Here is a 23,344-nt window from a genome sequence, read left to right as displayed (position 1 = left end):
CCTGATGCCCTGTTTTCCTGATAGTGATTCTAGTTTCTTTCTTTTTCACCATTTAATATTATTTAGCTGGATTTTGCATACGTCTTTGTGTTCCTGTTTTTCATAGAATTTTGCAATGAGTGGGAAGAAAGTTTTCTGATTAAGGTTTTAAGTTTTTAAATCAAGACAGGTTCTCTAATCACTCTCCAATCACTGTGCTGATGGTTGGAACAAGATCCAGTTCCAACCAAGCTTTCAGTTACACACTTGAATCCTTTACTGGCTCAGCAAGAGGATTAATTTGAAATGACAACATGTCTGGTCGCTTTTAACACTTACTCATAAGTAATCTCAAATTCCAAAATTTGGGGTAGAAAAATAAAACTTCTAAAAATACTCCAATGAATCATCATGTTATTTAAATCAAGGCTTCAGTTAGGTAATTAAGAGGGTGAGGAATTGAAAACAAGCAGCTGGATACTCAGGATTTTTTAATTGTTAGATGTCATCTGCTAATCCTCCCTCCTTTTTCCTCTATAGGTCTTTGATCTCAGTAACTCTCAGGTCTTTTTAGTGCTCCAGCTGATTCTGAGCAATTTGGAAACAGATAGCACTCCAAGGATCAGAGCTGAATAATCAAGACGGAAAGGTGAAAGTTTTAAAAGCTATCCAAACCCTTACCTTTTTGAGGCTAATGGCAGTCTCACTTTGTTGAGGATTTTGACCGATGTTAACAATATATTGGCATCTGAAAGCAGACGTTTATTTGTGTATTAATAAGATAAGATTAATGAGGTATCTTGACACTTTATAAAGATATGTAAAGGCCTTAAAAATCCTTCCTGAGGAAATTCAATCCCATTACAGACAGATGCAAAAAGATTTACAATTCTATACGTCTGGCTGCTTCCATTCTCAAGCTCACAGACTGATGAGAAAATATGCATCTCTGAAAGTGAAAACTTGCAGAAAATGGCTTATGCTACTCAGTGCTGCAGGACATTAATAACTGGATGTAGAAGTTTTATTGCAGGTGTCCGACAGGTTGATTTGAGCAAACTCAGTGACTCTTAGCAACTTCAGAAAATCTGTTCTGTGGAAGGATAACTTACTGTGAGAAGATCTTCTGATGCTCCTGTACTGGATCAGCTCCTTCAGGCCAATGTGAAATCCTCCCACCACAATGAAAACACTGAACAGTTTCCTCGTCACCTAGATACATTTTCAAGTTACATCTACACATCAGAAAGATCTTTACAAGACTGACTTTTTTCTACATAGACCAGACTGTTGTAACCTGCTGCTGTCTGGTACAGAAGACTGCACTACAGTATATCCAGACTTCACCCTGTTCAAAATGTTGAAACGTGTCTCTCAACTTGAATTAAAAAGAACAATACAGACTTTAAAGCATTTCTTCTGCTCCACAAAACATTAAAGGGTCTAGCGCCCCTTTATTTAAGTGACCTGCTAAAAACATTATACACCAAGCAGAGCACAGTGGACCCAAGAAATTACAAAATAACTGCTGGGGGCAGTGTCTTTAGCTACAGGACCACTAAATTGTAGAACTTCCTGAAACAATCTAAGAGATACCCCTGTGCTATCACAAGTTTTTTTTTATCGTTTCACTGCTGTAAAAACAAACTTAATGGTTGGATTTAGAGGATATGGGAGATTACTCGCATGTGCAGTACTTGTGAAAACATTAAAAAGTGTCCTTTATCACAATTCACAAACCAGCCCATTATTGCAATGCGCTCTCTCACCATTTAATGTTCCCACTGCCTGGACCCCAGCGCAAGAACACGATACTGAACGTGCTGCACCCAAGTTGGCAGACCCAGGAAACCAGCCTGGACCTCACAGGCTTTCCAGATTTAAGACAATCAATGTATAAAAAAAACTCATTAGGGGAAGGAGGGCTGGGGGGCGTCGCCACTGGGGCCTGGGACCTCCAGAGGTTTCTTGTCACCCACCGGGGGGGGGTTGTTTTCTTCTCTTTCCTGGCCACATGGTCAGGTGCCGTTTACCTGCTATAGCAATCTGTAAGGCACTCTGTGGCATTCTTTTACAAAGGGCTCTAGAGAAAACAAAAGACTGATCGACTGATTTAAAATTACCAGCCACACCAAAATTAGTCCACTAATTCCACAACAAAAACACTGATAAAAACACAACAAGAACAGCAGACTTTAGAAAAAACAGTTGTGATTATATATGGGATGAGCACACCAGTGTTTCTATTAAAAATAAGAAAATTGCTACTAAACTGACATGTATAAAAAGCTTGACGTCGGGTGAGCACAGATGCAAGATGACAGTGTTGTCGTTTTTAGATTTTTAAGTTACCATCCTTCACCTGTGTAGAAGAAGCCAGCTTTCGCCAGTTTGGATGGGACTGCAGCTGAGTCGCTTGGCCATTGGAAGTAGGACTCCATTCGAGAGCACTCATTCTCAAATATGCTACGAAGGATCTCTTCTGACGAGGCTGTGGGGACGGAAATGGCCTTGGTGAGCGTATGGTAGCGCAGTGGGGGGCACTGCTGGCATGCAACACTGAGCCAGAGGTTCAACTCCTGGGGTACCAAAGACATGCTGGTAGGTGAACTGGATTCTGGGAAAACTGGCCCTGCTGTGAGTGTGTGTCCCCTGTGATGGACTGGGTGTCCAGGGTGTGTGCCTGGGCAGGTCTTGCACCTGTTGCTTGCTGGGACTGGCTCCGGCTCTCCCAAGACCCTGTACTGGCTGAAGCAGTTAAAAAATGGATGGATTGATATAATAATTCTAAATCCTGTTGAGTCTGGAGTAAAGTTCAGGTTCTCCAGGTAGTCTTTGCTAGACCAGTCATTCTGTACTCACCTTTCCGACACTGATCTGCTATCTCAGTTTCTTCACTCACTTTGTCGACAAAGTAATGTTTGGCCTATAGTCACATAAAAAAGAGTAACAGCATAATTAATGAAAAATAATAATCCTGAGTTTGTTTTAGTTAGGGTCTTAAAACCAAATAAGATGAAGAGACTATGTAAGATCCTCACATGAAGGACTGAAATATTTCAATGAATATCTCACACAGTCAGGTATTTAAGGGCAAAAATTTAAAAAGTTTAGTTTCAAGAAATCAAGTCAATCTAATGTAGTAATTTAATATAAATGATCAATGTTTGATACCCATTGTTAAATGAATACTAAATCATCCTGTATATGATTACCATAGTTTGCAGCTCATAATGACTGAATAGTTTGTTCATTTTTACACTGGTTCCATTCTTCACCCGTCTGCTCCTACTGTATTTAGTACCACCACCTACACCTTCTCATTGCGTTTATCTTGTGTATTTGTTTATCGCCGTTGTGTTTCTGTAAAGCGCTTCGAGAAGCCACCTTGAAAGGAGCTACAGTGGTGTGAAAAAGTGTTTGCCCCCTTCCTGATTTCTTATTTTTTTGCATGTTTGTCACACTGAAATGTTTCAGATCATCAAACAAATTGAAATATTAGACAAAGATAACACAAAATGCAGTTTTTAAATGAAGGTTTTTATTATTAAGGGAAAAAAAATCCAAACCTACATGGCCCTGTGTGAAAAAGTGATTGCCCCCCTGTTAAAACATAAATCAACTGTGGTTTATCACATCTTTGAAAAGCTGAGTTCAATTTCTCTAGCCACACCCAGGCCTGATTACTGCCACACCTGTTCTCAATCAAGAAATCACTTAAATAGGACCTGCCTGACAAAGTGAAGTAGGCCAAAAGATCCTCAAAAGCTAGACATCATGCTGCGATCCAAACAAATTCAGGAACAAATGAGAAACAGTAATTGAGATTTATCAGTCTGGAAAAGGTTATAAAGCCATTTCTAAAGCTTTGGGACTCCAGCAAACCACCGTGAGAGCCATTATCCACAAATGGCGAAAACATGGAACAGTGGTGAACCTTCCCAGGAGTGGCCAGCCGACCAAAATTACCCCAAGAGCGCAGCGACGACTCATCCAAGAGGTCACAAAAAACCCCACAACAACATCCAAAGAACTGCAGGCTTCACTTGCCTCAGTTAAGGTCAGTGTTCATGACTCCACCATAAGAAAGAGACTGGGCAAAAATGGCCTGCATGGCAGAGTTCCAAGACGAAAACCACTGCTGAGCAAAAAGAACATAAAGGCTCATCTCAGTTTTGCCAGAAAACATCTTGATGATCCCCAAGACTTTTGGGGAAATACTCTGTGGACTGACGAGACAAAAGCTGAACTTTTTGGAAGGTGTGTGTCCCATTACATCTGGCGTAAAAGTAACACAGCATTTCAGAAAAGGAACATCATACCAACAGTAAAATATGGTGGTGGTAGTGTGATGGTCTGGGGCTGTTTTGCTGCTTCAGGACCTGGAAGACTTGCTGTGCTAAATGGAACCATGAATTCTGCTGTCTACCAAAAAATCCTGAAGGAGAATGTCCAGCCATCTGTTCGTAACCTCAAGCTGAAGCGCACTTGGGTTCTGCAGCAGGACAATGATCCAAAACACACCAGCAAGTCCACCTCTGAATGGCTTAAGAAAAACAAAATGAAGACTTTGGAGTGGCCTAGTCAAAGTCCTGACCTGAATCTGATTGAGATGTTGTGGCATGACCTTAAAAAAGCGGTTAAGGCTCGAAAACCCTCCAATGTGGCTGAATTACAACAATTCTGCAAAGATGAGTGGGCCAAAATTCCTCCACAGCGCTGTAAAAGACTCATTGCCAGTTATCGCAAACGCTTGATTGCAGTTGTTGCTGCTAAGGGTGGCCCAACCAGTTATTAGGTTTAGGGGGGAATCACTTTTTCACACAGGGCCATGTAGGTTTGGATTTTTTTTTCCCTTAATAAAAACCTTTATTTAAAAACTGCATTTTGTGTTTACTTGTGTTATCTTTGTCTAATATTTCAATTTGTTTGATGATTTGAAACATTTCAGTGTGACAAACATGCAAAAAAATAAGAAATCAGGAAGCGGGCAAACACTTTTTCACACCACTGTGTATAACAAAAATTATTATAAACTGTATAAGACAGCTTTGTCTAATATAAAATCTTGTCTACTGTATACTCGTACTGTTATTCCGTGGAATCCAACATACGAACGGACATGTTCTAAAATCGCCCCTTCTGAGAGTCTGCTACGGAGGTAGTTGCACCTACAAAGAAAAAAATACATTTTTCAGTTGGGGATGGGGGGGGGATATTCAGTTGATTTTCTCACTTTTAATTTTTCCTCAGAATCATCTCGGCTGACTACTGAACAATGCAGGCTACAGGCGGATTCACTGGCAGTGCTTTAGAGTGGGCAGCATGGTGGCACACTGGTCAGCATTGCTGTCTTGCACCACAGGGTTACGATTCCAGTGCGAGTCTGCGTGGAGTGTGTATGTTCTCCTTGGGCTTCTGTGCGTTTCATGCGGGTGGCCAGAACAGAAGGAGCCTGGGCAGGAAAGGGTCTGTGTGACCTGAGCAATAGAGAGACAGAGGATCCTGTGTGGAGCCATAAAGTCTGGTTGAAATATACTTTGCAGACGAGTTTTTGGGATTTTCAAGGCCAATAAGCCCAATAAGCAGCCTAGCTGCCTGGATATTAGTATTGGAGAGTGGAGAGAAGAGAAGAGCTTGCTACACAGTTCAAATTGGACCAGAGCTTTTTCTCTGATTAGATTTTGTTCTGCTGGGAGATTAGCATCACTACACTGTAAAACAGGTTCGACCGTTCGGGTGCACATGTGACTCTCTCCCTGGGCCACAATTATAAAAAGATCATTAAAATGTCCCCATGGGAACATCACATACTCTATATTGGGTACCAGGTTACACATGCTGTCTCATGGGAGGCAGTCCCATTCCTCTCCATTATGTCAGATACCGAGGACAAGGGTACAGTTGTCTAGGGCTGAGAGACCACTGGACAACACACACTGTCCCAGAAAGTCCTACAAACTTCCACTGGGCTCATGTACGGTACATAGGGCATTCACTGCATGCATCTCATCGCAGAGGAAGCTGTTTTCCCATGGTGCGTGAGTAACGCGTGTTGTGCTCCTGGAACTCGGTCACGCTGAAATGAGCCTGTAACGTGTGCAGCAGTGCTCTCAGGGCCTGAACAAAGTAGTAAAGTGCACTCAAAAGCTCTGTAGTGACTAGACACTCATATTGTTTAGGCAGATCTGTTTCAGGCTCCCATCAGTCCACACAAAGGCTCATTGCATTGATTCATGGCTAAAGAGGACTCTGCTCCACTGCAGGCAGGTGCACCAGAGGTGACCGACTCCAGCTTCCAGGTTCCAAGATGTAATGAGGTGGCTGAGCGCTGGTGGAACAGGCAAAGTCACTCAAGTACAGTGTGTCCTAGACAGCCATGAATGATGAAATAAGATGACAAAGTTTTAATCAATATCCAAAATCTGTATAGTAGATATCTTAAAAACCTAATATTTGATTTTTTTCTGAAGCTTGCAGGCATTCAGGGTTCTAGTTTCTTTTGATGCTCAGTGTTGATGGTCACAGAATTTAGAAGTTACACCTCAGCACCAGAAGCGGAGGGCAGGGCAGCACAGTGGGCGCAGGGGTCAGCACTGCTGCTCTGAGCCACTGTGACCCTGAACTGGATAAAGGGGAACTGAAATTGACGCAATGACCTGGAAGTGATTAAAGTGCTAATCGGTGGGTGTGCTATATCCTCCCTGTCTTCAAACAGCGAATCCGCATCGCTTACTCTGGAAACCACTTGGCGTGCTCCCTCCAGGGGTCACTGGCCACCTCCCAGTCTCCCAGCCGCCCTCCGCAGGAGAAGCACTGCACGTGATCCTTAACACCTGCAGCCGCAGAACAAACAGCAAAATCAAGAGCATGCGTGACCTCTTCCACGGTCTTATATACAATTATATATACTGCAGTAGTTTGCAATTCATTGTCTCCGAGGTACTGCAGCTTTTAAGAAAAACTCAGTGGTGTGACTGGACTACTTTGTAAAACCACCAGGTGGAGCAGTGAAAGCTTAATGTGGCATGTGGAGCATTTGGGCCGTCACCAGAAAACGCCTGGTTTTAAACTGTCAATGCTGAGGGACAATCTTTTTCCAGTTACAGTATTGTAAGTTGTAGACAGTTTACACTTTTAATAATTTTAAGCTATTACAGCATGTTAAATATTGAACAAATTAAAAAGAACATACATTTGATAAAAGGAAGATTGTTCAGTTGGATATATAAAAAAGTTTATTATACTGTAGCTTGTGAACGTGATGTGCCTCTTTCAGGTTTACATCCAGAGAGAAAATCCAAAAGTACATTTTGGTAGCTGAAAATAAAAACTGGTATAATGTAATTACATACCTAATGTACACACAGTAGATGGTAGTGGCAGCTAAATGCAAAACATTTAATTCCACCTTCTTCATGAATATTTTATGCATTAAAGTCTTTAACTTGGTGCCTTACAGTAGGTTATGGCTTTAACGTGCTTGTTCTAATGAAGTTTATGTACTGCACTTCATAAAGTTAGTCTTATTTTCTAAGAATACATCATAAGAACACTACTTGTGCTCCAGCACAAGAGAGAGTGTGTGTGTGTGTGTATCTGGATGAATCATTATAAGTGATGGTTTTGAGATAAAGAATTCCGTGAAGAAATCCTTCAAGTTAAACAAAGGAGGGAACAAGGGTTATGTTTATAATTACCAGTAACTGGAGACCAGCTTATCAACATGTTGAAACCGTGCCATGTGAGTGAAGACAGACGTGTTACACCTTTAAGTGAGCCAGTGACTGTTGTTGACTATGTTGTGTGGCTCTGTAGGAATTATTCTGTAAATTGAAGAGTCATAGAGGTGGAAGTTCTGTATCGCCTCTTTTTATATTTGTAAAAGCTTACCAATTTAAATTATAATTTATTATTATATTATGAATAATAATGAATGACCACGGACAAGCTGTAAACCGCAGAGTTATAGAGAAGACGAGCCGAGTCTGGTCTTTTCAGCTTGGAATGAACCTTTAGAGCGATCCTTTTGGCTATATTTTTTACATAGCCAGATGTGTAAAAATAGTTTTTTATAGCTTGTTGTGAACACGATGTGCCTCGTTTACATCCAGATCATCTATATTTTGTCTCAATACAAATTTCTGCAATGAGAAACTTAACTTTAAAATATGATTAAGAAAAATATTTCACACATACTGCACTGTAGTGGCTTTGAAACCATACAGTATCATACTGCATATACCATATATTTATAAAGTATACGGACACACTGCCGTTCAGGTGTGAACCAAAGAAAAAATATCGGCTCCACAAAATCCTGAACAAGCCCCCAGATACGCTACATCCCCAATATAGTTGCGGCAAGGTGAAAGTGGGAAGCTGATTTTTTAAAACTTTTATAGAAAATTAAAAATAAGAAACAATGACATGTCCCTGCCCAAGTTAGACATTGCATGACTTTAAAAACTATAAAAACGTTTTTAGATAAATTAAGTAAAAACACCACTTATTATGCACAAAAAGGAGATGTTTTATCTTCCTCATGATCAGCTTACAATTAATTCATTGCTTACACTTATATAGCACTTTTCTGGACACTCCACTCAAAGCGCTTTACAGGTAATGGGGACTTCCCTCCACCACCACCAGTGTGCAGCCCCACCTGGATGATGCGACGGTAGCTATAGTGCACCAGTACACTCCCCATACATCAGCTATCAGTGAAGAGAGCAGAGTACTGAAGCCAATTCATAGATGGGGATTATTAGGAGGCCATGATTGGTAAGGGCCAATGGGAAAAAATTTGTCCAGGACACCAGGTTACACCCCTACTGTTTGAGAAATGCCCTGGGATTTTTAATGACCACAGAGAGTCAGAACCACAGTTTTACGTCTCATCCGAAGGACGGCGCCTGTTTACAGTAGAGTGTCCCCGTCACAATACTGCTGCCTTAGAACCCACATGGACCGGAGGGTGAGCGCCCCCTGCTGGCCCCACTAAAACCTCTTCCAGCACCAGCCTCAGCTTTCCCAGGAGTCTCCCATCCAGGTACTGACCAGGCTCACAGCTTAGCTTCAGTGGGTTGCCAGTTGTGAGTTGCAGAGTGATATGGCTGCTGGCAATCTCTGTGAACGATGCATAAAAAGTGTTTTTAACTATCAAAACCTGATTTTATGGATTATAAAGTCATGCAATGTCTAATTTAGGTAGGGACACATTGTTGCTTATGACACACAATGTTACATTTTACATTTTTGAGAGACTTTAGAATGCTTTGACTGATGCATTAAAAATGTAGCATAATGCACTAGGGCTGGGCGATATGGCCAAAAACAATCACGATAAAAATGTTCATATCAGTCGATATCGATAATTATCACGATAAATGTCAAATCATTATTTCTTTCAAGTTTAAAGGCAGATTTTTTTTTCCTGAGTGAAAGTTGAAGAAACCAGACAGTTAATTGGTAAATTAAACAACTCTTTATTTTAAGAACACAACAAACACTTGCCAAACAGCAGAAACATTAAACAAATCTGAGGTAGAGAGTATTCAAGTCTTTTTTTATGTCAAAATATGCATGAGTAAAATTTACAAAATAAATCTTAATAGAAAAATTAAATACTGCAGTGTGATAAAACACAGAAGATGGCTCAGAATGCAAAGTTTAAAGTGCTGTTTTGTCTGATCGTAAAAAGCCAAAATATCTCCAAATTACCGAAGTTGAATGACCTTTTCTGTCGACGATGTCATCGTCCTTCGAGCTGGTCGTTGGCAGCACTACATTTGCTTCAGTGTTGCTCATTTCTCCGCTCTAACTACAGTCCTGTCAGCCACCACCGTGTGGGTAAACAACACCACGTTAGCTGCCCGGTCTGCAACACGCACGCGCACTCACGCAGTATTTTGTGCGCATGCAGCATAAACATATATATCGAACATTTATCGAACTTTTGTTAAAATTATATCGCGATAATTATCATTATCGAATTATCGCCCAGCACTATAATGCACTCACGTTCTGAACTTGTTTACACCTGGGATCCGCTTTATTCAAACATTTCTAAAAATGCAACCAGGTACAAGACATTGTTTAAATAAAAGCTGTGAAAATCACAAATCGTGATTTTTAAAATGCATGTGGTTTGAAGGCGGTCATTTTTCGCAAAGTTATTGACATCTGAACATATCGTGTCTCAAATTTTAATAAGAAAGCGAAGCAAAAACCAGAGAAAACAAATGACTGCAAAAGATACAAGAAGTTTGAAATCATCAAGTTAATACTGTTAATAATGATCGGATACATTATTATAGTTTCAGTGGTCTTTTTAATACCAGTTATTCTCAAGTACAATTATAATATATACGATTTTGTTTTAAAGGCTTCTTGTAAAGGCTTGTGTTAAATTGCCCCACTGAATTGAGTATTTTGAATTGAACTGGTTTTTACTCCCACTGTTGACAGTATTCATGTTATTTCATTATTAATATCATTTAACATTAAATGCTGCGATATATAAAAACAATTAATGTAGTGCACATATTTACTATTTTATTTTTTAAAAAGGAGTCTGTTTGTTAGAAGAAAAACATTGGAGGACATGTTTAACCACCTCACTTCCCAAAGGAAACATGAGCCATCACCTTTAAGGGTGCAGGCAAGCACAACTACAGTATATCCAAAGGTGGTATTTGACCCATTAACATCTTCAAACTGTTACCAGGGTACAGACTTCAGTTAACTAAGGGAAGCACGCTGGGAAATAAAGACATTCAAAATAAAACTTTAAAACATCCTCTCCCTTGTCACAGAAATATACCTATCATAGAAGCCCCGAGAGAGAGCTTTCACCTGAGTAAGGTCTTTATTTCAATATCGCAATACCGGGAGCCCTGCTGTCACTCTGCTGAGTGCGTCAGAGACTCAACTTGCTACAGGCAGCACAGGCTTTTTATAAAGATGTTGTAATGCAGTGGAAAAATACAGCACTTAGTCCCTTTCTAATACTTCCCCTTTCCTTAGGACAAGAAAGATTACAACATAGAAACAATCATAGAGACAAGAAGGAAGCGCCAGTACACATTTTTGCAAAGCTCAGCAACTGCATTCGGCTAACTTGGTAATCTAGACAGTACGTCCTGTCTTGACAAACTGTCTTCTGACAATCTGCATATAGCACAGCAGTTACATTTGTCATATTTTCCTAAGGCTCTTTACATTTTAAGAATCAATTTACTTATTAGATTTCCATTTCACCCTCGACTACTGAAGAGGGCCTTCCTCTGCATTCTATGTTCAAATTTCTAATATTCTAATTCAAATCACTAACATAGAATCAATTCAGTATCTTACCAGTATAGAAAAATCCACAGTCAGACAGCACAGCTGGCTCTGTGTTGCAGTAAAAGGGCCAGTTGCTGAAAGTCCCAAGCCTCTCGCTGTCTTCTGTATAACCTACTGGACCACTGCTTTCAAGACTTTTGACCCGGATGTCGTACTTATTAATGTTTCCCACTTCCAGCCCCTTCTGGAACGCACAGTCCTCCTGGTATTTTTGGTGCAACTGTGTGGGGGGTTGAAAGCTTGCGATAGTGACGACAACCCCGCAACAGAAACACTGCACAGCCGATCCATATCCAAAGTAAAAGAACCCAGCACTGGCCAGCTCTTCAGGCACAAAGGGGGAAAGAGAGGGATAGCTCTCAAATGATTTCAGCCTGGCCAGTTCGCTCCTCATTTTGTAATCATATCCCCGTGTGTTGTCTTTGACAGCTGCTTTCAGACTGCGGCTGTAGTATTCTGAAGTCGCTTTCTCGCTAATATTCATAAAACAAGCGCAATGCAGTTCCCAGTCCTCCAGTTCAGTTTCAGGTTATCAGCTTATCGGGCTCTTCCCTGGCATGTGCCATGCTCTAGGAGAAAAACTGAAAAGGGTGGGTCAGAAAATGCTGTTTAGCAACCAAGACTCATTTCAGCAATGTGTTAGTCGGGAAATAAAAAGCAAATATACAATTATGAAAATGTCAAGTTACAATTACTCAGGTTCTTCTTTTATAGCATCAAGCTACATTTTCAGCTACGTTCTCAGGCTTTGTTCTCCGAGTTGACAATCGTTTCACTACATTTCCAAGTCTAACCTCATCGGGAAGAGCCAAATTAAAAGCCACAGTGATCCGAACACCACCGATACAGGATCAGCCTAAAACAAAAGAACAGCGCCAAAGACTCACCTTCACCTGCAGCTTCGCAGCGGCAGTAGAACACACTTCAGGAAGAAGTGGAAAAATCTACACAATGAGGAAGTAAGCAGTTACTGACCTTTATGAGGACAAAGTTCCTCTTTGAAGACTCAAACAGTACAAAGCCGTTTTATTACATGTGCACAGAGGAAAGATAAACAGTGATTCAAAATCCAATGCAAAGTATTGAGAAACGGAACCTTAGGCACTTTCACTACAATTGTTTCACCGCATCCGACAGCCTGAAGTGAAAAAGAAGCACAACAATCAACACGGTTCGAGATGCCAGATCGCCTGGGATGTTTGCAGTGTTTCAGGTTCATAAAGAGCTCAGAAGTAGGCTGTTCCAGGGAAACAGAGCTAATCAAGCATCCCTGCTGTGCCTCCAAAGCCTTCCTTCCACCACAAGGAAGCAGGACTCCTTGTCCAGCCAGCCCCCAGCCCTCGCACCCGCTGCCGGTCCGCCCATGGCCAGGATCTCCAGCTGCGGAGGAGCAAGCAGCAGGACTCCTTGTCCAGCCAGCCCCCAGCCCTCGCACCTGCTGCCGGTCCGCCCATGGCCAGGATCTCCAGCTGCGGAGGAGCAAGCAGCAGGACTCCTTGCCCAGCCAGCCCCCAGCCCTCGCACCTGTTGCCGGTCCGCCCATGGCCAGGACCTCCAGCTGCGGAGGAGCAAGCAGCAGGACTCCTTGTCCAGCCAGCCCCCAGCCCTCGCACCTGCTGCCGGTCCGCCCATGGCCAGGATCTCCAGCTGCGGAGGAGCAAGCAGCAGGACTCCTTGCCCAGCCAGCCCCTAGCCCCTGGAACTGTGGCAGCCAACAGCACATCGACTCCTCACAGATACAGCAGCGCAGGTCCAGAATTGAACCAGGACCCCAGTGCTGACCACTGCAATACCCTTCTGGCCTGGAGTAATACTGTAACCTTGCAAAAGTTACAAGAGAGACATGTATAAGCTGTCTAGGACTTATGTCTCACTTCCAGCCCATGAACAACATTTAAACCATTAGATTATGTGCATTTTAGTGGATACCTACCTTTATGCTGGTCCCAAGGCACTTAGGCCTCAACTTAATTTAGGTTAACAAAATGGTTAACTGTGCAGAAAGCAGTTTAAAGACTTAAAAAAAACAAAACACCTGAAATTTAAATTCAACTACATTTATTACACATTTACAATAAAAAATATTGGAATACCAGGATGGCACAAAAACAGTTACAAAAAAGTCACAGGGGGTGGATAAAGTAAAACCGATCATGTTCCGAACACCCAAGTGGTAACAACACACCACAATCTTAAATGTTAATAAAAGGTTCAGTTAGTCTGTTCTCAACAGTGGGGAAAAATAAGTTTTGGTGCATTTCCAATCCTCTCTAAGCCACCCAAAATGTGAGCAGAAAAAGCAGCAAGGTTTGAAGGTTCAGTACGTACCTCTTAAAACTGGTTTATAAGATTAGAGATGTTCCTGCACGCTCAGAAGCACACGCCTTCAGAAGTGAGCCCTCCCATGATGTTACATAATCAAGCACACATAGTCCTTCCCAGCTCTAATGGTGCAGTAACTGACATGTCATCATGTTTGCAAATGCGAAGATCAAAAAACATCCATAACACCCAACTGAGGTAGAATTTATGGGGAATAATAATTGTGTATTCAGCAGACTAGAGTAGTCTTGTTTTTGAAGGGATTTTAATAAGGAAAAAAATCCATATTGGGGGTAATTTAGTGCTGGGTAGGATCTTTGAGATGGGTTCCTCTTGCCTAGATGTCTGGAATAGGTGTCAACTTTGTATAAAAGCCCCACGAGAGAGGAACACCACACCATGCAACCCTGCTGCTTAGTCAAGAAGAGGACGATTATCTAGGCCCGTGTTTCCCCAAAGTGGAGTACACACAAGGTTTTCAGTTCACTGGGCACACTGCAGAATTTTTTATTTTCCTTTAAATTTTAATTGTTTTCTGCAACTACAAAAACTGATAATTTGAGAACAGAGTACAGTAGAAATACGCTCACATTTTAAGTATTATATTTTGTACGATAAACGCATTCAGATTTGTTTGTTTACATCATACGTGCAGAAGGAGAGAAGTGGATGTCACCCAAGGTTTATACAACACACACAGGTTGGCTCAAAGGGTGGAGTTTTGACATTGCACACTTGGTGTCATCGCTAACACAGCTAACAGCCATTCTGCGATGTTCTGTTCGGGTGTATATTTTACACGCGCACAGAAAATAAACTTGCCTTTAACATGGATCGCTGGCTAGAAACGGGCTGTTTGAAACGTACAACAGAAAATAATCAAGGACATGCAAATGTTAAGTGATAACCGGCACAGAAGGTAGTGATATATCTGCATCAGACACAAATGAAAGTATGAACCCATCCAACCCCAAACAATTTCAAGACAAAAAATACCAGGGAAAGCCTTTAGAATTTTTCAACAATAGCTCAAAAATAGGCTATTTTATATTTTTACTGAATTATACAGCAATCCCATTAAACAGCTGGCTCCAGACTGTGGCCCAAGTCCTTATTCCCAGAGGCAACTGAATACAAGCAGAACACAAACGCAGAAAAGACCACCTGAGCAACCAACGCTGCCAGGATGACATCCGCTCCATCTACATTAATGGACAAAACAGTGACCTCAAATTAGAATCGGCTTCATACAGTCCATGAAGGGGAAGCCCACTGTACAGGGATTCAAACTTTGTCCTAGCTAATGCCTCCACTGGTTAGACTCGCGATTTCAGAAGAGCTGCACCAAGGTCCCACACTTCAGCCCTAACCATAGAGGACGCGTCTCAAATCAATAGTTCACAGGAGGCCTTGGATGAACAACAAACAGCGAACAGTGAATTCCCCACGTCACTAGACCCAGGCCCAACGAGAGAAGACTTAGGGCAACAACAAAAAAAGGTTGCACCTGCTGTCGAGAGCACAAGACACTCAACTACCATTAACTTACTAATTTTGCTCAGATTTTAACTCGTGAGTCAATTCTTTCTGCATTTCTGAAAATGGGGATTTTCTGGGACCAGTTAAGTTTGGCAAATATTGTCTGCAAGGAAAAAAGTCTTTGCATGTTGCTTTTTTTTAATTCAAATATTGGAAAGTGATCCTTCCGAGTCTCTTGGACAACCTAGACAATTTGGCTACTATAGTTTTGAGATGTAAAAAGCTTGTTACCTTGTCGTCTATTTGCAAACATCCGCAATTGATGCTTTTTGCATCTCAATCTTCAAAAAGTTCTTAGGACAAATTTAGAATTCACTATTGTCTGAGTTTTTATATTTCTAAGCATATTTCGATTTTTTCCCCCCCGAAGAGCAGGGGGTTCCTTGGTCACCTGGCACTAAAGTGTGAATAAACAGACCTCTTAAGCCAGCAATTACAGCCAGGCGAACTTGGCTCATTCTCCACGCCCTTGGTCTGCATCTCAAATCATTACACATGTGGAGTGCTATCCTACTCTCCTAACTTTGTCACCTCGCAACAAAGGAAGAGGGTGACATAAGAACCTGATGCTATCATTCTGTCTGGCAGACTGTTGGTCAGAAATAAAATAATGAAACTCATTCCTCGTTTCAATATCGGTTTCTAAGTTTTTTTTCCATTGAGGACATCGAAGTGCTGAGGTTATTCTGCCAGAGGATGCAAGATTCCCACACCCCTCCTTCCAGAAGCAATCCACCCCAGCCTACAAGACCTGTTCAGGGCAGGAAGACTAGAGGACCCCCCTCCCCAGCCGAAGAGCCAGGGGACAGGTGGAAGATAGAAGCTGAAGATGATGTAAGACCTGTGGTTTCGTTTCAGTCCAGCATAGACACCAGGTGCTCAACCGGACACTTCCCACAAATACTCCCCTCTCAATTTATTCCAGCTATTTTTCAGCATGACGGTTGTGTGTACACCTTGTAACACTAATCACTAGCAACACTGATCAAAGGAAAGGCCCGGGGTAGAAAATTGGAGTGGCAGCTGGTGTCCATAATGGACATGAATCATTATACAGGCATTCTGATTTTTATGGCACTCCTCATTTCTCAATATGACAGAGGGGGTCCTCGGGGTCCCTATAACATGCCAATCTGCCGCTCAATTGCAACCCGAAAACAATTTGAGGCCATTTCCTGGACACATCTTAGTGATCCAGAGGAAGACAGGGAAAATGACCAAAAACCCAACAGGTCTTGGCAGGTTCAGGCCCTACCCATCTCTGACACCGTCGGGGACTACAATCGACACATGGGGGGGTGGGCTTAAGATAAGAGATAAGATAAGATCACTTTATTAGCCATATACAATTTCGATTAGTCTTTTTCCCAGACTCCAGCTTGCTCTCCATGAGACACAGACGGGGAGAGAAGCTTGGGGTCAGAGCACAGAGTCAGCCATTTATGCAGCACCCCTGGAGCAGCTGGGGTTAAGGGTCTTGCTCAGGGGTCCAACAGAGTAGGATTCCTCTGCCGACCGCGGGATACAAACCAGCAACCTTCCAGCCGGAAGCGCAGATCCTGAGCCACAGAGCCACTGCTTCGCCTGATGCCCTAATAAAGTACTGATTTGCCACACAAAACAAGGAAATGGTTCAAAAACAGTTCTTCCATTTCACTGCCATTGTGGTGGTGAACAGTTTTCTGCCACACAAGGAATTGGCGGAGACTCAGCTCTCAGGCTCTGACACAAACATTTTAGAGAGGAGCTGTGCAAACGGCTCAGCAGTGCGGGGGCTGAGCAACAGGAGGCTTCAACAAGCACGGCTCCAATGAGGGGCAGGTAGAGGACAGGTGTGGCATCGGAAATGAGTGTTGTTCATGCACACGCATTATGGAAACCCTTGGGGTTAGAATATGGGATTGTAAAGGAAAAAAAGGGGACTGAAAATTGTGATGTTTATGCAAACATCAATCTGAAATAACAAAACGATATCCCCACTAAATTTTGCTCATAAAACTCGTTTGGTTCACATTTTGGAGAGGTTGTGGGGACCCCTGGACATGGTTGGCTAAAAACTCATGCAGAATTTTTTAGCATTTTTCACAAGTCTCAGATTTTTATGCAAAGTTATAGACATATTGGAGAAGGCCAGAACAAAGTTAAAATTATCTACAAGTGCTACAACTTCAACATTTGACAATGGAAAAGAGACATTTTCCACTCTAGGGTGTATACTGGGTCAGGGATATAAAAGGTTTGATGGTTCAGATTTGATGCCCAATGGGTTACACTTTGAATTCAAACTCTTTAAAAGACCTGTTCTATACATGCTTTCCCAATAAAATGCAAGATGTATAAGGGTACCTGCTTCCACGTGGAAATTAACCTGGTAGAGCCTGTGACACTAGAGGTTTTAAGTACAATGGCCTGACTGCAAGAGACACCAACAGACAATCAGCAAGCTGTGTGAGAACTTCACCCAGTCCAAGCGCTCTGCTGACTGGACAGGCATAAAAACAGAACAGCACTGTGACAGGAGTCTGTCACGGGGTACAGATAGCACAGAAAATACAATATTCATACACCTCCCATTGAGTGATTGCTAGATAAGTTCCTGAGGGTGCACACTCAGGGCTTGACTAGTAACTGCTATTACTTAATTTCATATACATTCACGTACATAAACATACCTAATTTCATATACATTCAAATACTTGAACACAGGTATGAGTGAGTATTGTGGTGTGAATGGAGAGCGCTCTCAAAATGGATGTTACTCACTGTTTGTTTGGTGTCAGTACTTCTGGGGTGAGTCAGCCTATGGTGGCCCCAAAAGGAAAAACGTAACCCCAGTTCTCAAGGGTTATTTATGGAAAGGGGAAAAACCACTGAAGTAGAGAAATGGTTTGCTCCAGAGGGGGAGGGGCTTACAAGCTATTTAAGCTGGCTCATCAGCTCAAGAGTTTGTTGTTGGTGGCGAGATAGCGGACTTACCTTTATTTGAATAATTAGTTTTGTTTTCTGGTTTGGGGGACTGGGAGCACTGTAAACAGACTGCACTTGTTTGCTTGGGTGCTTTTGCGGCGGAGCCAGTTTGAGAAAAAACAGACCTACATTGGGCTTGCTCAGGCCATTGTGTGACAGTCAATAATGCCGGGATGAGAAACCCCACACCAGCTTTCTGAGATGAACAATACAACACTGACAATGGTAAGTTCAAGTATTTTTTCCTCGTTTGTCAAACAATACTAACGTTGGGCAAACGTTTGAGGTCAAATTCTTCCATGAGGGGGGTACCTTTAAAGCAGAGATAATGGCACCAAAACATGTTTGGCACTCCCTCTCTCTAAATGCCCTGGCCAAATACAAAGACAGTATGTACAGTCATAACTCAAACTGAATTAAAAACGACATCCCAGTTAACATGGTGGTGCTTGAGATCCTTGCATTTAACCAACGAAAGGGCAAAAAAATCAGTCACATGACTGTGGCAGAGTTTCAAAAGCTTAACCTATCAGCAACAAACCTGAATTTACACGATGGGCTACCTCAAACTGTCAGCTACACGACTGTATGTCGCTTAAGGCACTATTTGGCTTTTTAGTTATGAAGGCGCCATCTTTAACCGCTCTGGTGCCAAGCCACAGCGAATGAGAGAGACCCTGAGAAAGAAAAAAAATGAATCCGGAGAAAACGCTTGTGTGCCCTGGTGGTAAGGGGAAGCAATACATCAGTAGCTCCTTCGAGGAATTAGGGACAGATGTAGAGTTAAAATCTGAACGAATACAAAAACTAGATGTTAAAATCTTGACGAACAGAGCAATGATGGAGATCTACAGATTTTCCGGAGCCAAAAAAATCAAATAGGAAAAAATTGCTTTTTGATATCCTAAATCACAATTTAGGATCTAGGTCTCAGAAGTGAAGGTGGAAAAATAATATTTTCAGCAAGTGATTTGTTTGTATGTACAGAGGATCATTAATAAGAAATCCCGCTTAAGAAAAAGCGGAAGGGAAGATTTTGACCACCAGATCTTTGCTCTGGCCCTAGTAAGAAAGGAGAGCAGTGAAATTTCAGCTGCAGAAGATGCACAGCAAACAGCGAGCACTAGCTCTGCTTGTGATGTAAGATCAGGAACGAGTGAATTAAGTGACAAAGTGCACTAATGAGGAAGTTTATGAAGTAGGAGCACAGTTTAAAAAGTACACATTTTGAATGCAGGAAACTAGATGAAAGAGCTAGGTTAGAGACGGAGAAAAAGGACTTATGCTTTACAAGACTGAAGCTGAAATTCAAGCTCTCAAAAAACTAAGCAAGGTAAATGAAAGGACATGGAAGTGTTAGGAATGTGAATAAAAGGCTTAAACGCAGGGATAGTAAAATTCAAACACTTGAACAAAACGTTGTGGAGTGTGAGCAGGCAGTCATTTTGAACAGGAAACAAGTGAGTTAAGAGAAGGAAAAGGCACAGCTAGAGAAGAGTATTGATGAATTGCTGGAACAGTTGCAAAAGCTGAAATATACAAAAAGGAATCACAGAAGGCTGCGCATTACAGAAGCAGATTTAGCACATAGGGTGAGGGACCTGAATGAGCAGGTATAGTTCTGGCAGGGAGAATATGAAGGCTTGAAAACAGAGATAGACAGGATAGGGAGTCACAATATTAGCATGTATGAAAAAGGCAAGTATAGTGATGCTGTAAGAGAGGCTTCTATGGATTTAGTAGCAAACATGGGCGTTAGTGCACGAAAGGCTTCTCAGATAGAATAGTTTTGGATAAATTGGTAGGTATTCAGGTAAATAACCAGGTGAAAAGTTTTTGTTAATACATTGGTGTGAAAAAGTGTTTGCCCCCTTCCTGATTTCTTATTTTTTTGCATGTTTGTCACACTGAAATGTTTCAGATCATCAAACAAATTGAAATTAGACAAAGATAACACAAGTAAACACAAAATGCAGTTTTTAAATGAAGGTTTTTATTATTAAGGGAAAAAAATCCAAACCTCCATGGCCCTGTGTGAAAAAGTGATTGCCCCCCCTGTTAAAACATAAATCAACTGTGGTTTATCACATCTTTGGAAAGCTGAGTTCAATTTCTCTAGCCACACCCAGGCCTGATTACTGCCACACCTGTTCTCAATCAAGAAATCACTTAAATAGGACCTGCCTGACAAAGTGAAGTAGACCAAAAGATCCTCAAAAGCTAGACATCATGCTGCGATCCAAACAAATTCAGGAACAAATGAGAAACAGTAATTGAGATTTATCAGTCTGGAAAAGGTTATAAAGCCATTTCTAAAGCTTTGGGACTCCAGCAAACCACCGTGAGAGCCATTATCCACAAATGGCGAAAACATGGAACAGTGGTGAACCTTCCGACCAAAACTACCCCAAGAGCGCAGCGACGACTCATCCAAGGTCACAAAAAAACCCCACAACAACATCCAAAGAACTGCAGGCTTCACTTGCCTCAGTTAAGGTCAGTGTTCATGACTCCACCATAAGAAAGAGACTGGGCAAAAATGGCCTGCATGGCAGAGTTCCAAGACGAAAACCACTGCTGAGCAAAAAACAAAGGTTCGTCTCAGTTTTGCCAGAAAACATCTTGATGATCCCCAAGACTTTTGGGAAAATACTCTGTGGACTGATGAGACAAAAGTTGAACTTTTTGGAAGGTGTGTGTCCCATTACATCTGGCATAAAACTAACAGCATTTCAGAAAAGGAACATCATACCAACAGTAAAATATGGTGGTGGTAGTGTGATGGTCTGGGGCTGTTTTGCTGCTTCAGGACCTGGAAGACTTGCTTGTGGTAAATGGAACCATGAATTCTGCTGTCTACCAAAAAATCCTGAAGGAGAATGTCCGGCCATCTGTTCGTGACCTCAAGCTGAAGCGCACTTGGGTTCTGCAGCAGGACAATGATCCAAAACACACCAGCAAGTCCACCTCTGAATGGCTTAAGAAAAACAAAATGAAGACTTTGGAGTGGCCTAGTCAAAGTCCTGACCTGAATCCGTTTGAGATGTTGTGGCATGACCTTAAAAAAGCGGTTAAGGCTCGAAAACCCTCCAATGTGGCTGAATTACAATTCTGCAAAGATGAGTGGGCCAAAATTCCTCCACAGCGCTGTAAAAGACTCATTGCCAGTTATTGCAAACGCTTGATTGCAGTTGTTGCTGCTAAGGGTGGCCCAACCAGTTATTAGGTTTAGGGGGCAATCACTTTTTCAAACAGGGCCATGTAGGTTTGGATTTTTTTTCCCCCCTTAATACTAAAAACCTTCATTTAAAAACTGCATTTTGTGTTTACTTGTGTTATCTTTGTCTAATATTTCAATTTGTTTGATGATCTGAAACATTTCAGTGTAACAAACATGCAAAAAAATAAATCGGGAAGGGGGCAAACACTTTTCCACACCACTGTATCAAACACCTGGGAATCCAAGCTGTCCCATTGCGCCTCTAGAAAAACACTTCTCTACTACCCAGCAACTCCCCTGCATTCTGCTTACACCCGAAGAGGATATATGAGAATGATGACTGACCACGGTACAGTAATTACACTGCTAAATTAATGATGGTTAAATTGAATAGCTCAATTAAAACCCTAATGGCCTATTCTATTTTTGTAGGTACATGAAGGAACCGATGGGCGTCAATTATCTTGCAATCATCTTGCCAAGAATATTTAGAACAGCTGGAACAAACATTAACACCAACCGCTGCCTTCGTAGCACAATGGTGCACAAATGATCAAACGCTCAGTTAGAAGCAAGGGAGATTATGTCTGTTCGTGGACATAAAAACGAGGAGTTACTGGAAACCCCATTTTAATGGCAGAAAGCGCTGAAGTGATATCCTGGCAGGCACCGAGACCAGCGGCAGTGGGAATTCTCCCCCAGCGAAAAAGGAAATGCCCAACGAACTAGGGATTGGACGGTTTTTCCATGCTCGTACAATCGATGGAGAAGTTCAAAGAAATGGGCACAAGAAATAAACAAAAAACAAGTCATTTATTCCTTTAGCATATTGGCTAGCTAATGTCCTCTGTTTGCTAGTTAATGTTACTTATGGTCCTCTTAATGTGGATCATGGTCGCCAGGCATACCAGCCTCAAGTTAATGTTTAAGCAAGATAACTTTTTTCAAACCACTCCACAAATTCTCACATGCAAGTATTCTCCAATATCAGAACAAAACCATAAAGTTTGTTTCCACAGCTGTGACACTATTGTGCAATAAACCAATAAATTAGTGAACTAGCAGGAACCCCAGTAAAAACACCCGGCCAGCACAGCATGTCAACATCATACATTTTTACCAGAAAAATCAAAACAAAACTCTACAAACCATATAGCATAAGAAAAAGGACAATCTAAAATTGAAACAGTGCATTTCAAACCCAAAAGTGACCGTGGAATACGCACATAAAAAAAATAAATTCCCCTGGTGACGCACCATACAAAATGTGCTCAAACAAATCAACTTGTTGCGCATTCCCATTCAACTTTTTTTACAATGAAAACATAAGTAGAAAGCTGAATCTTGCCAAGATATCAAAACCCATTATTCTTACTGTTCAAAAGCAAAGGAATCCACAACCTTGTCCACCCAGCTATAAAGTTTTTGTAAAAGATACATCCCTCAAGTGCCGCCAAATCTTGTAGCTTCTTCAAAACAATGTGACAGTTTGTATGTCTTTTTGCTGTTCTGATTTGTGGAAAAGGTTGTCAATCTGTGAATTTTTGACCACTAGAAACTTATGGTGGGTCTAAAGCTGCCCAATGATAAGTTGGAGTGGTCTGAAACCAAACCAGAAGGAGCGCACCTTTCCAGACGCGCTTCTTGACAGCGCACATTTTATGCACCTGTACAGCCTACTGGAAAAAACATTTTTCTTTTTGGGATTTTGCCAAGAAATACTAAAAATGGCAAGCAAAGCACCCAAAAAGGCTAAAAAAGCTGACGGCTGCCCAGGTAATCGAAGGATTATATCAGAGCGATCCGGGAGAAGAATCGGATGCACACTCGCGTCTGGACAGCGCGGATTCTTTTACAGAAGACGCCTTTGATGAAGGACTGGATCCACTGCTGGATTTGTGAGTATTTGTTTTATTTATACAATCCAGACCTTCGCTATTATTAGTTCTAAAATTGTTATTGATGTTT

At 41.7% G+C, this 23,344-nt stretch overlaps 1 protein-coding gene across 1 annotated transcript in view; it reads right to left on the bottom strand.

Moving 5' to 3' along the window:
• Window positions 1–23,344, bottom strand: part of LOC148834537 (baculoviral IAP repeat-containing protein 1-like) — a 62,603-nt gene that overhangs the window by 18,575 nt on the left and 20,684 nt on the right. The window contains exons 3-14 of the mRNA XM_088915762.1: window positions 17,536–17,602; window positions 16,445–16,466; window positions 12,853–12,975; window positions 12,608–12,797; window positions 12,216–12,250; window positions 11,338–11,859; window positions 6,716–6,815; window positions 5,069–5,150; window positions 2,842–2,905; window positions 2,342–2,470; window positions 1,092–1,191; window positions 661–727 (exon numbers count right to left, since the gene is read on the bottom strand). Of these exons, the coding sequence (XP_088771888.1) occupies window positions 661–727; window positions 1,092–1,191; window positions 2,342–2,470; window positions 2,842–2,905; window positions 5,069–5,150; window positions 6,716–6,815; window positions 11,338–11,859; window positions 12,216–12,250; window positions 12,608–12,797; window positions 12,853–12,975; window positions 16,445–16,466; window positions 17,536–17,602 (1,501 nt within the window). The remainder of the gene's footprint in view (window positions 1–660; window positions 728–1,091; window positions 1,192–2,341; window positions 2,471–2,841; window positions 2,906–5,068; window positions 5,151–6,715; window positions 6,816–11,337; window positions 11,860–12,215; window positions 12,251–12,607; window positions 12,798–12,852; window positions 12,976–16,444; window positions 16,467–17,535; window positions 17,603–23,344) is intronic.

The sequence above is a fragment of the Atractosteus spatula genome, chromosome 5, assembly GCF_055471065.1.
Source record: "Atractosteus spatula isolate fAtrSpa1 chromosome 5, fAtrSpa1.hap1, whole genome shotgun sequence".
NCBI classification, from domain to species: domain Eukaryota; kingdom Metazoa; phylum Chordata; class Actinopteri; order Semionotiformes; family Lepisosteidae; genus Atractosteus; species Atractosteus spatula.
Note: the sequence above shows the minus strand (reverse complement) of the source record. Positions and strands in the feature narration are given on the sequence as shown.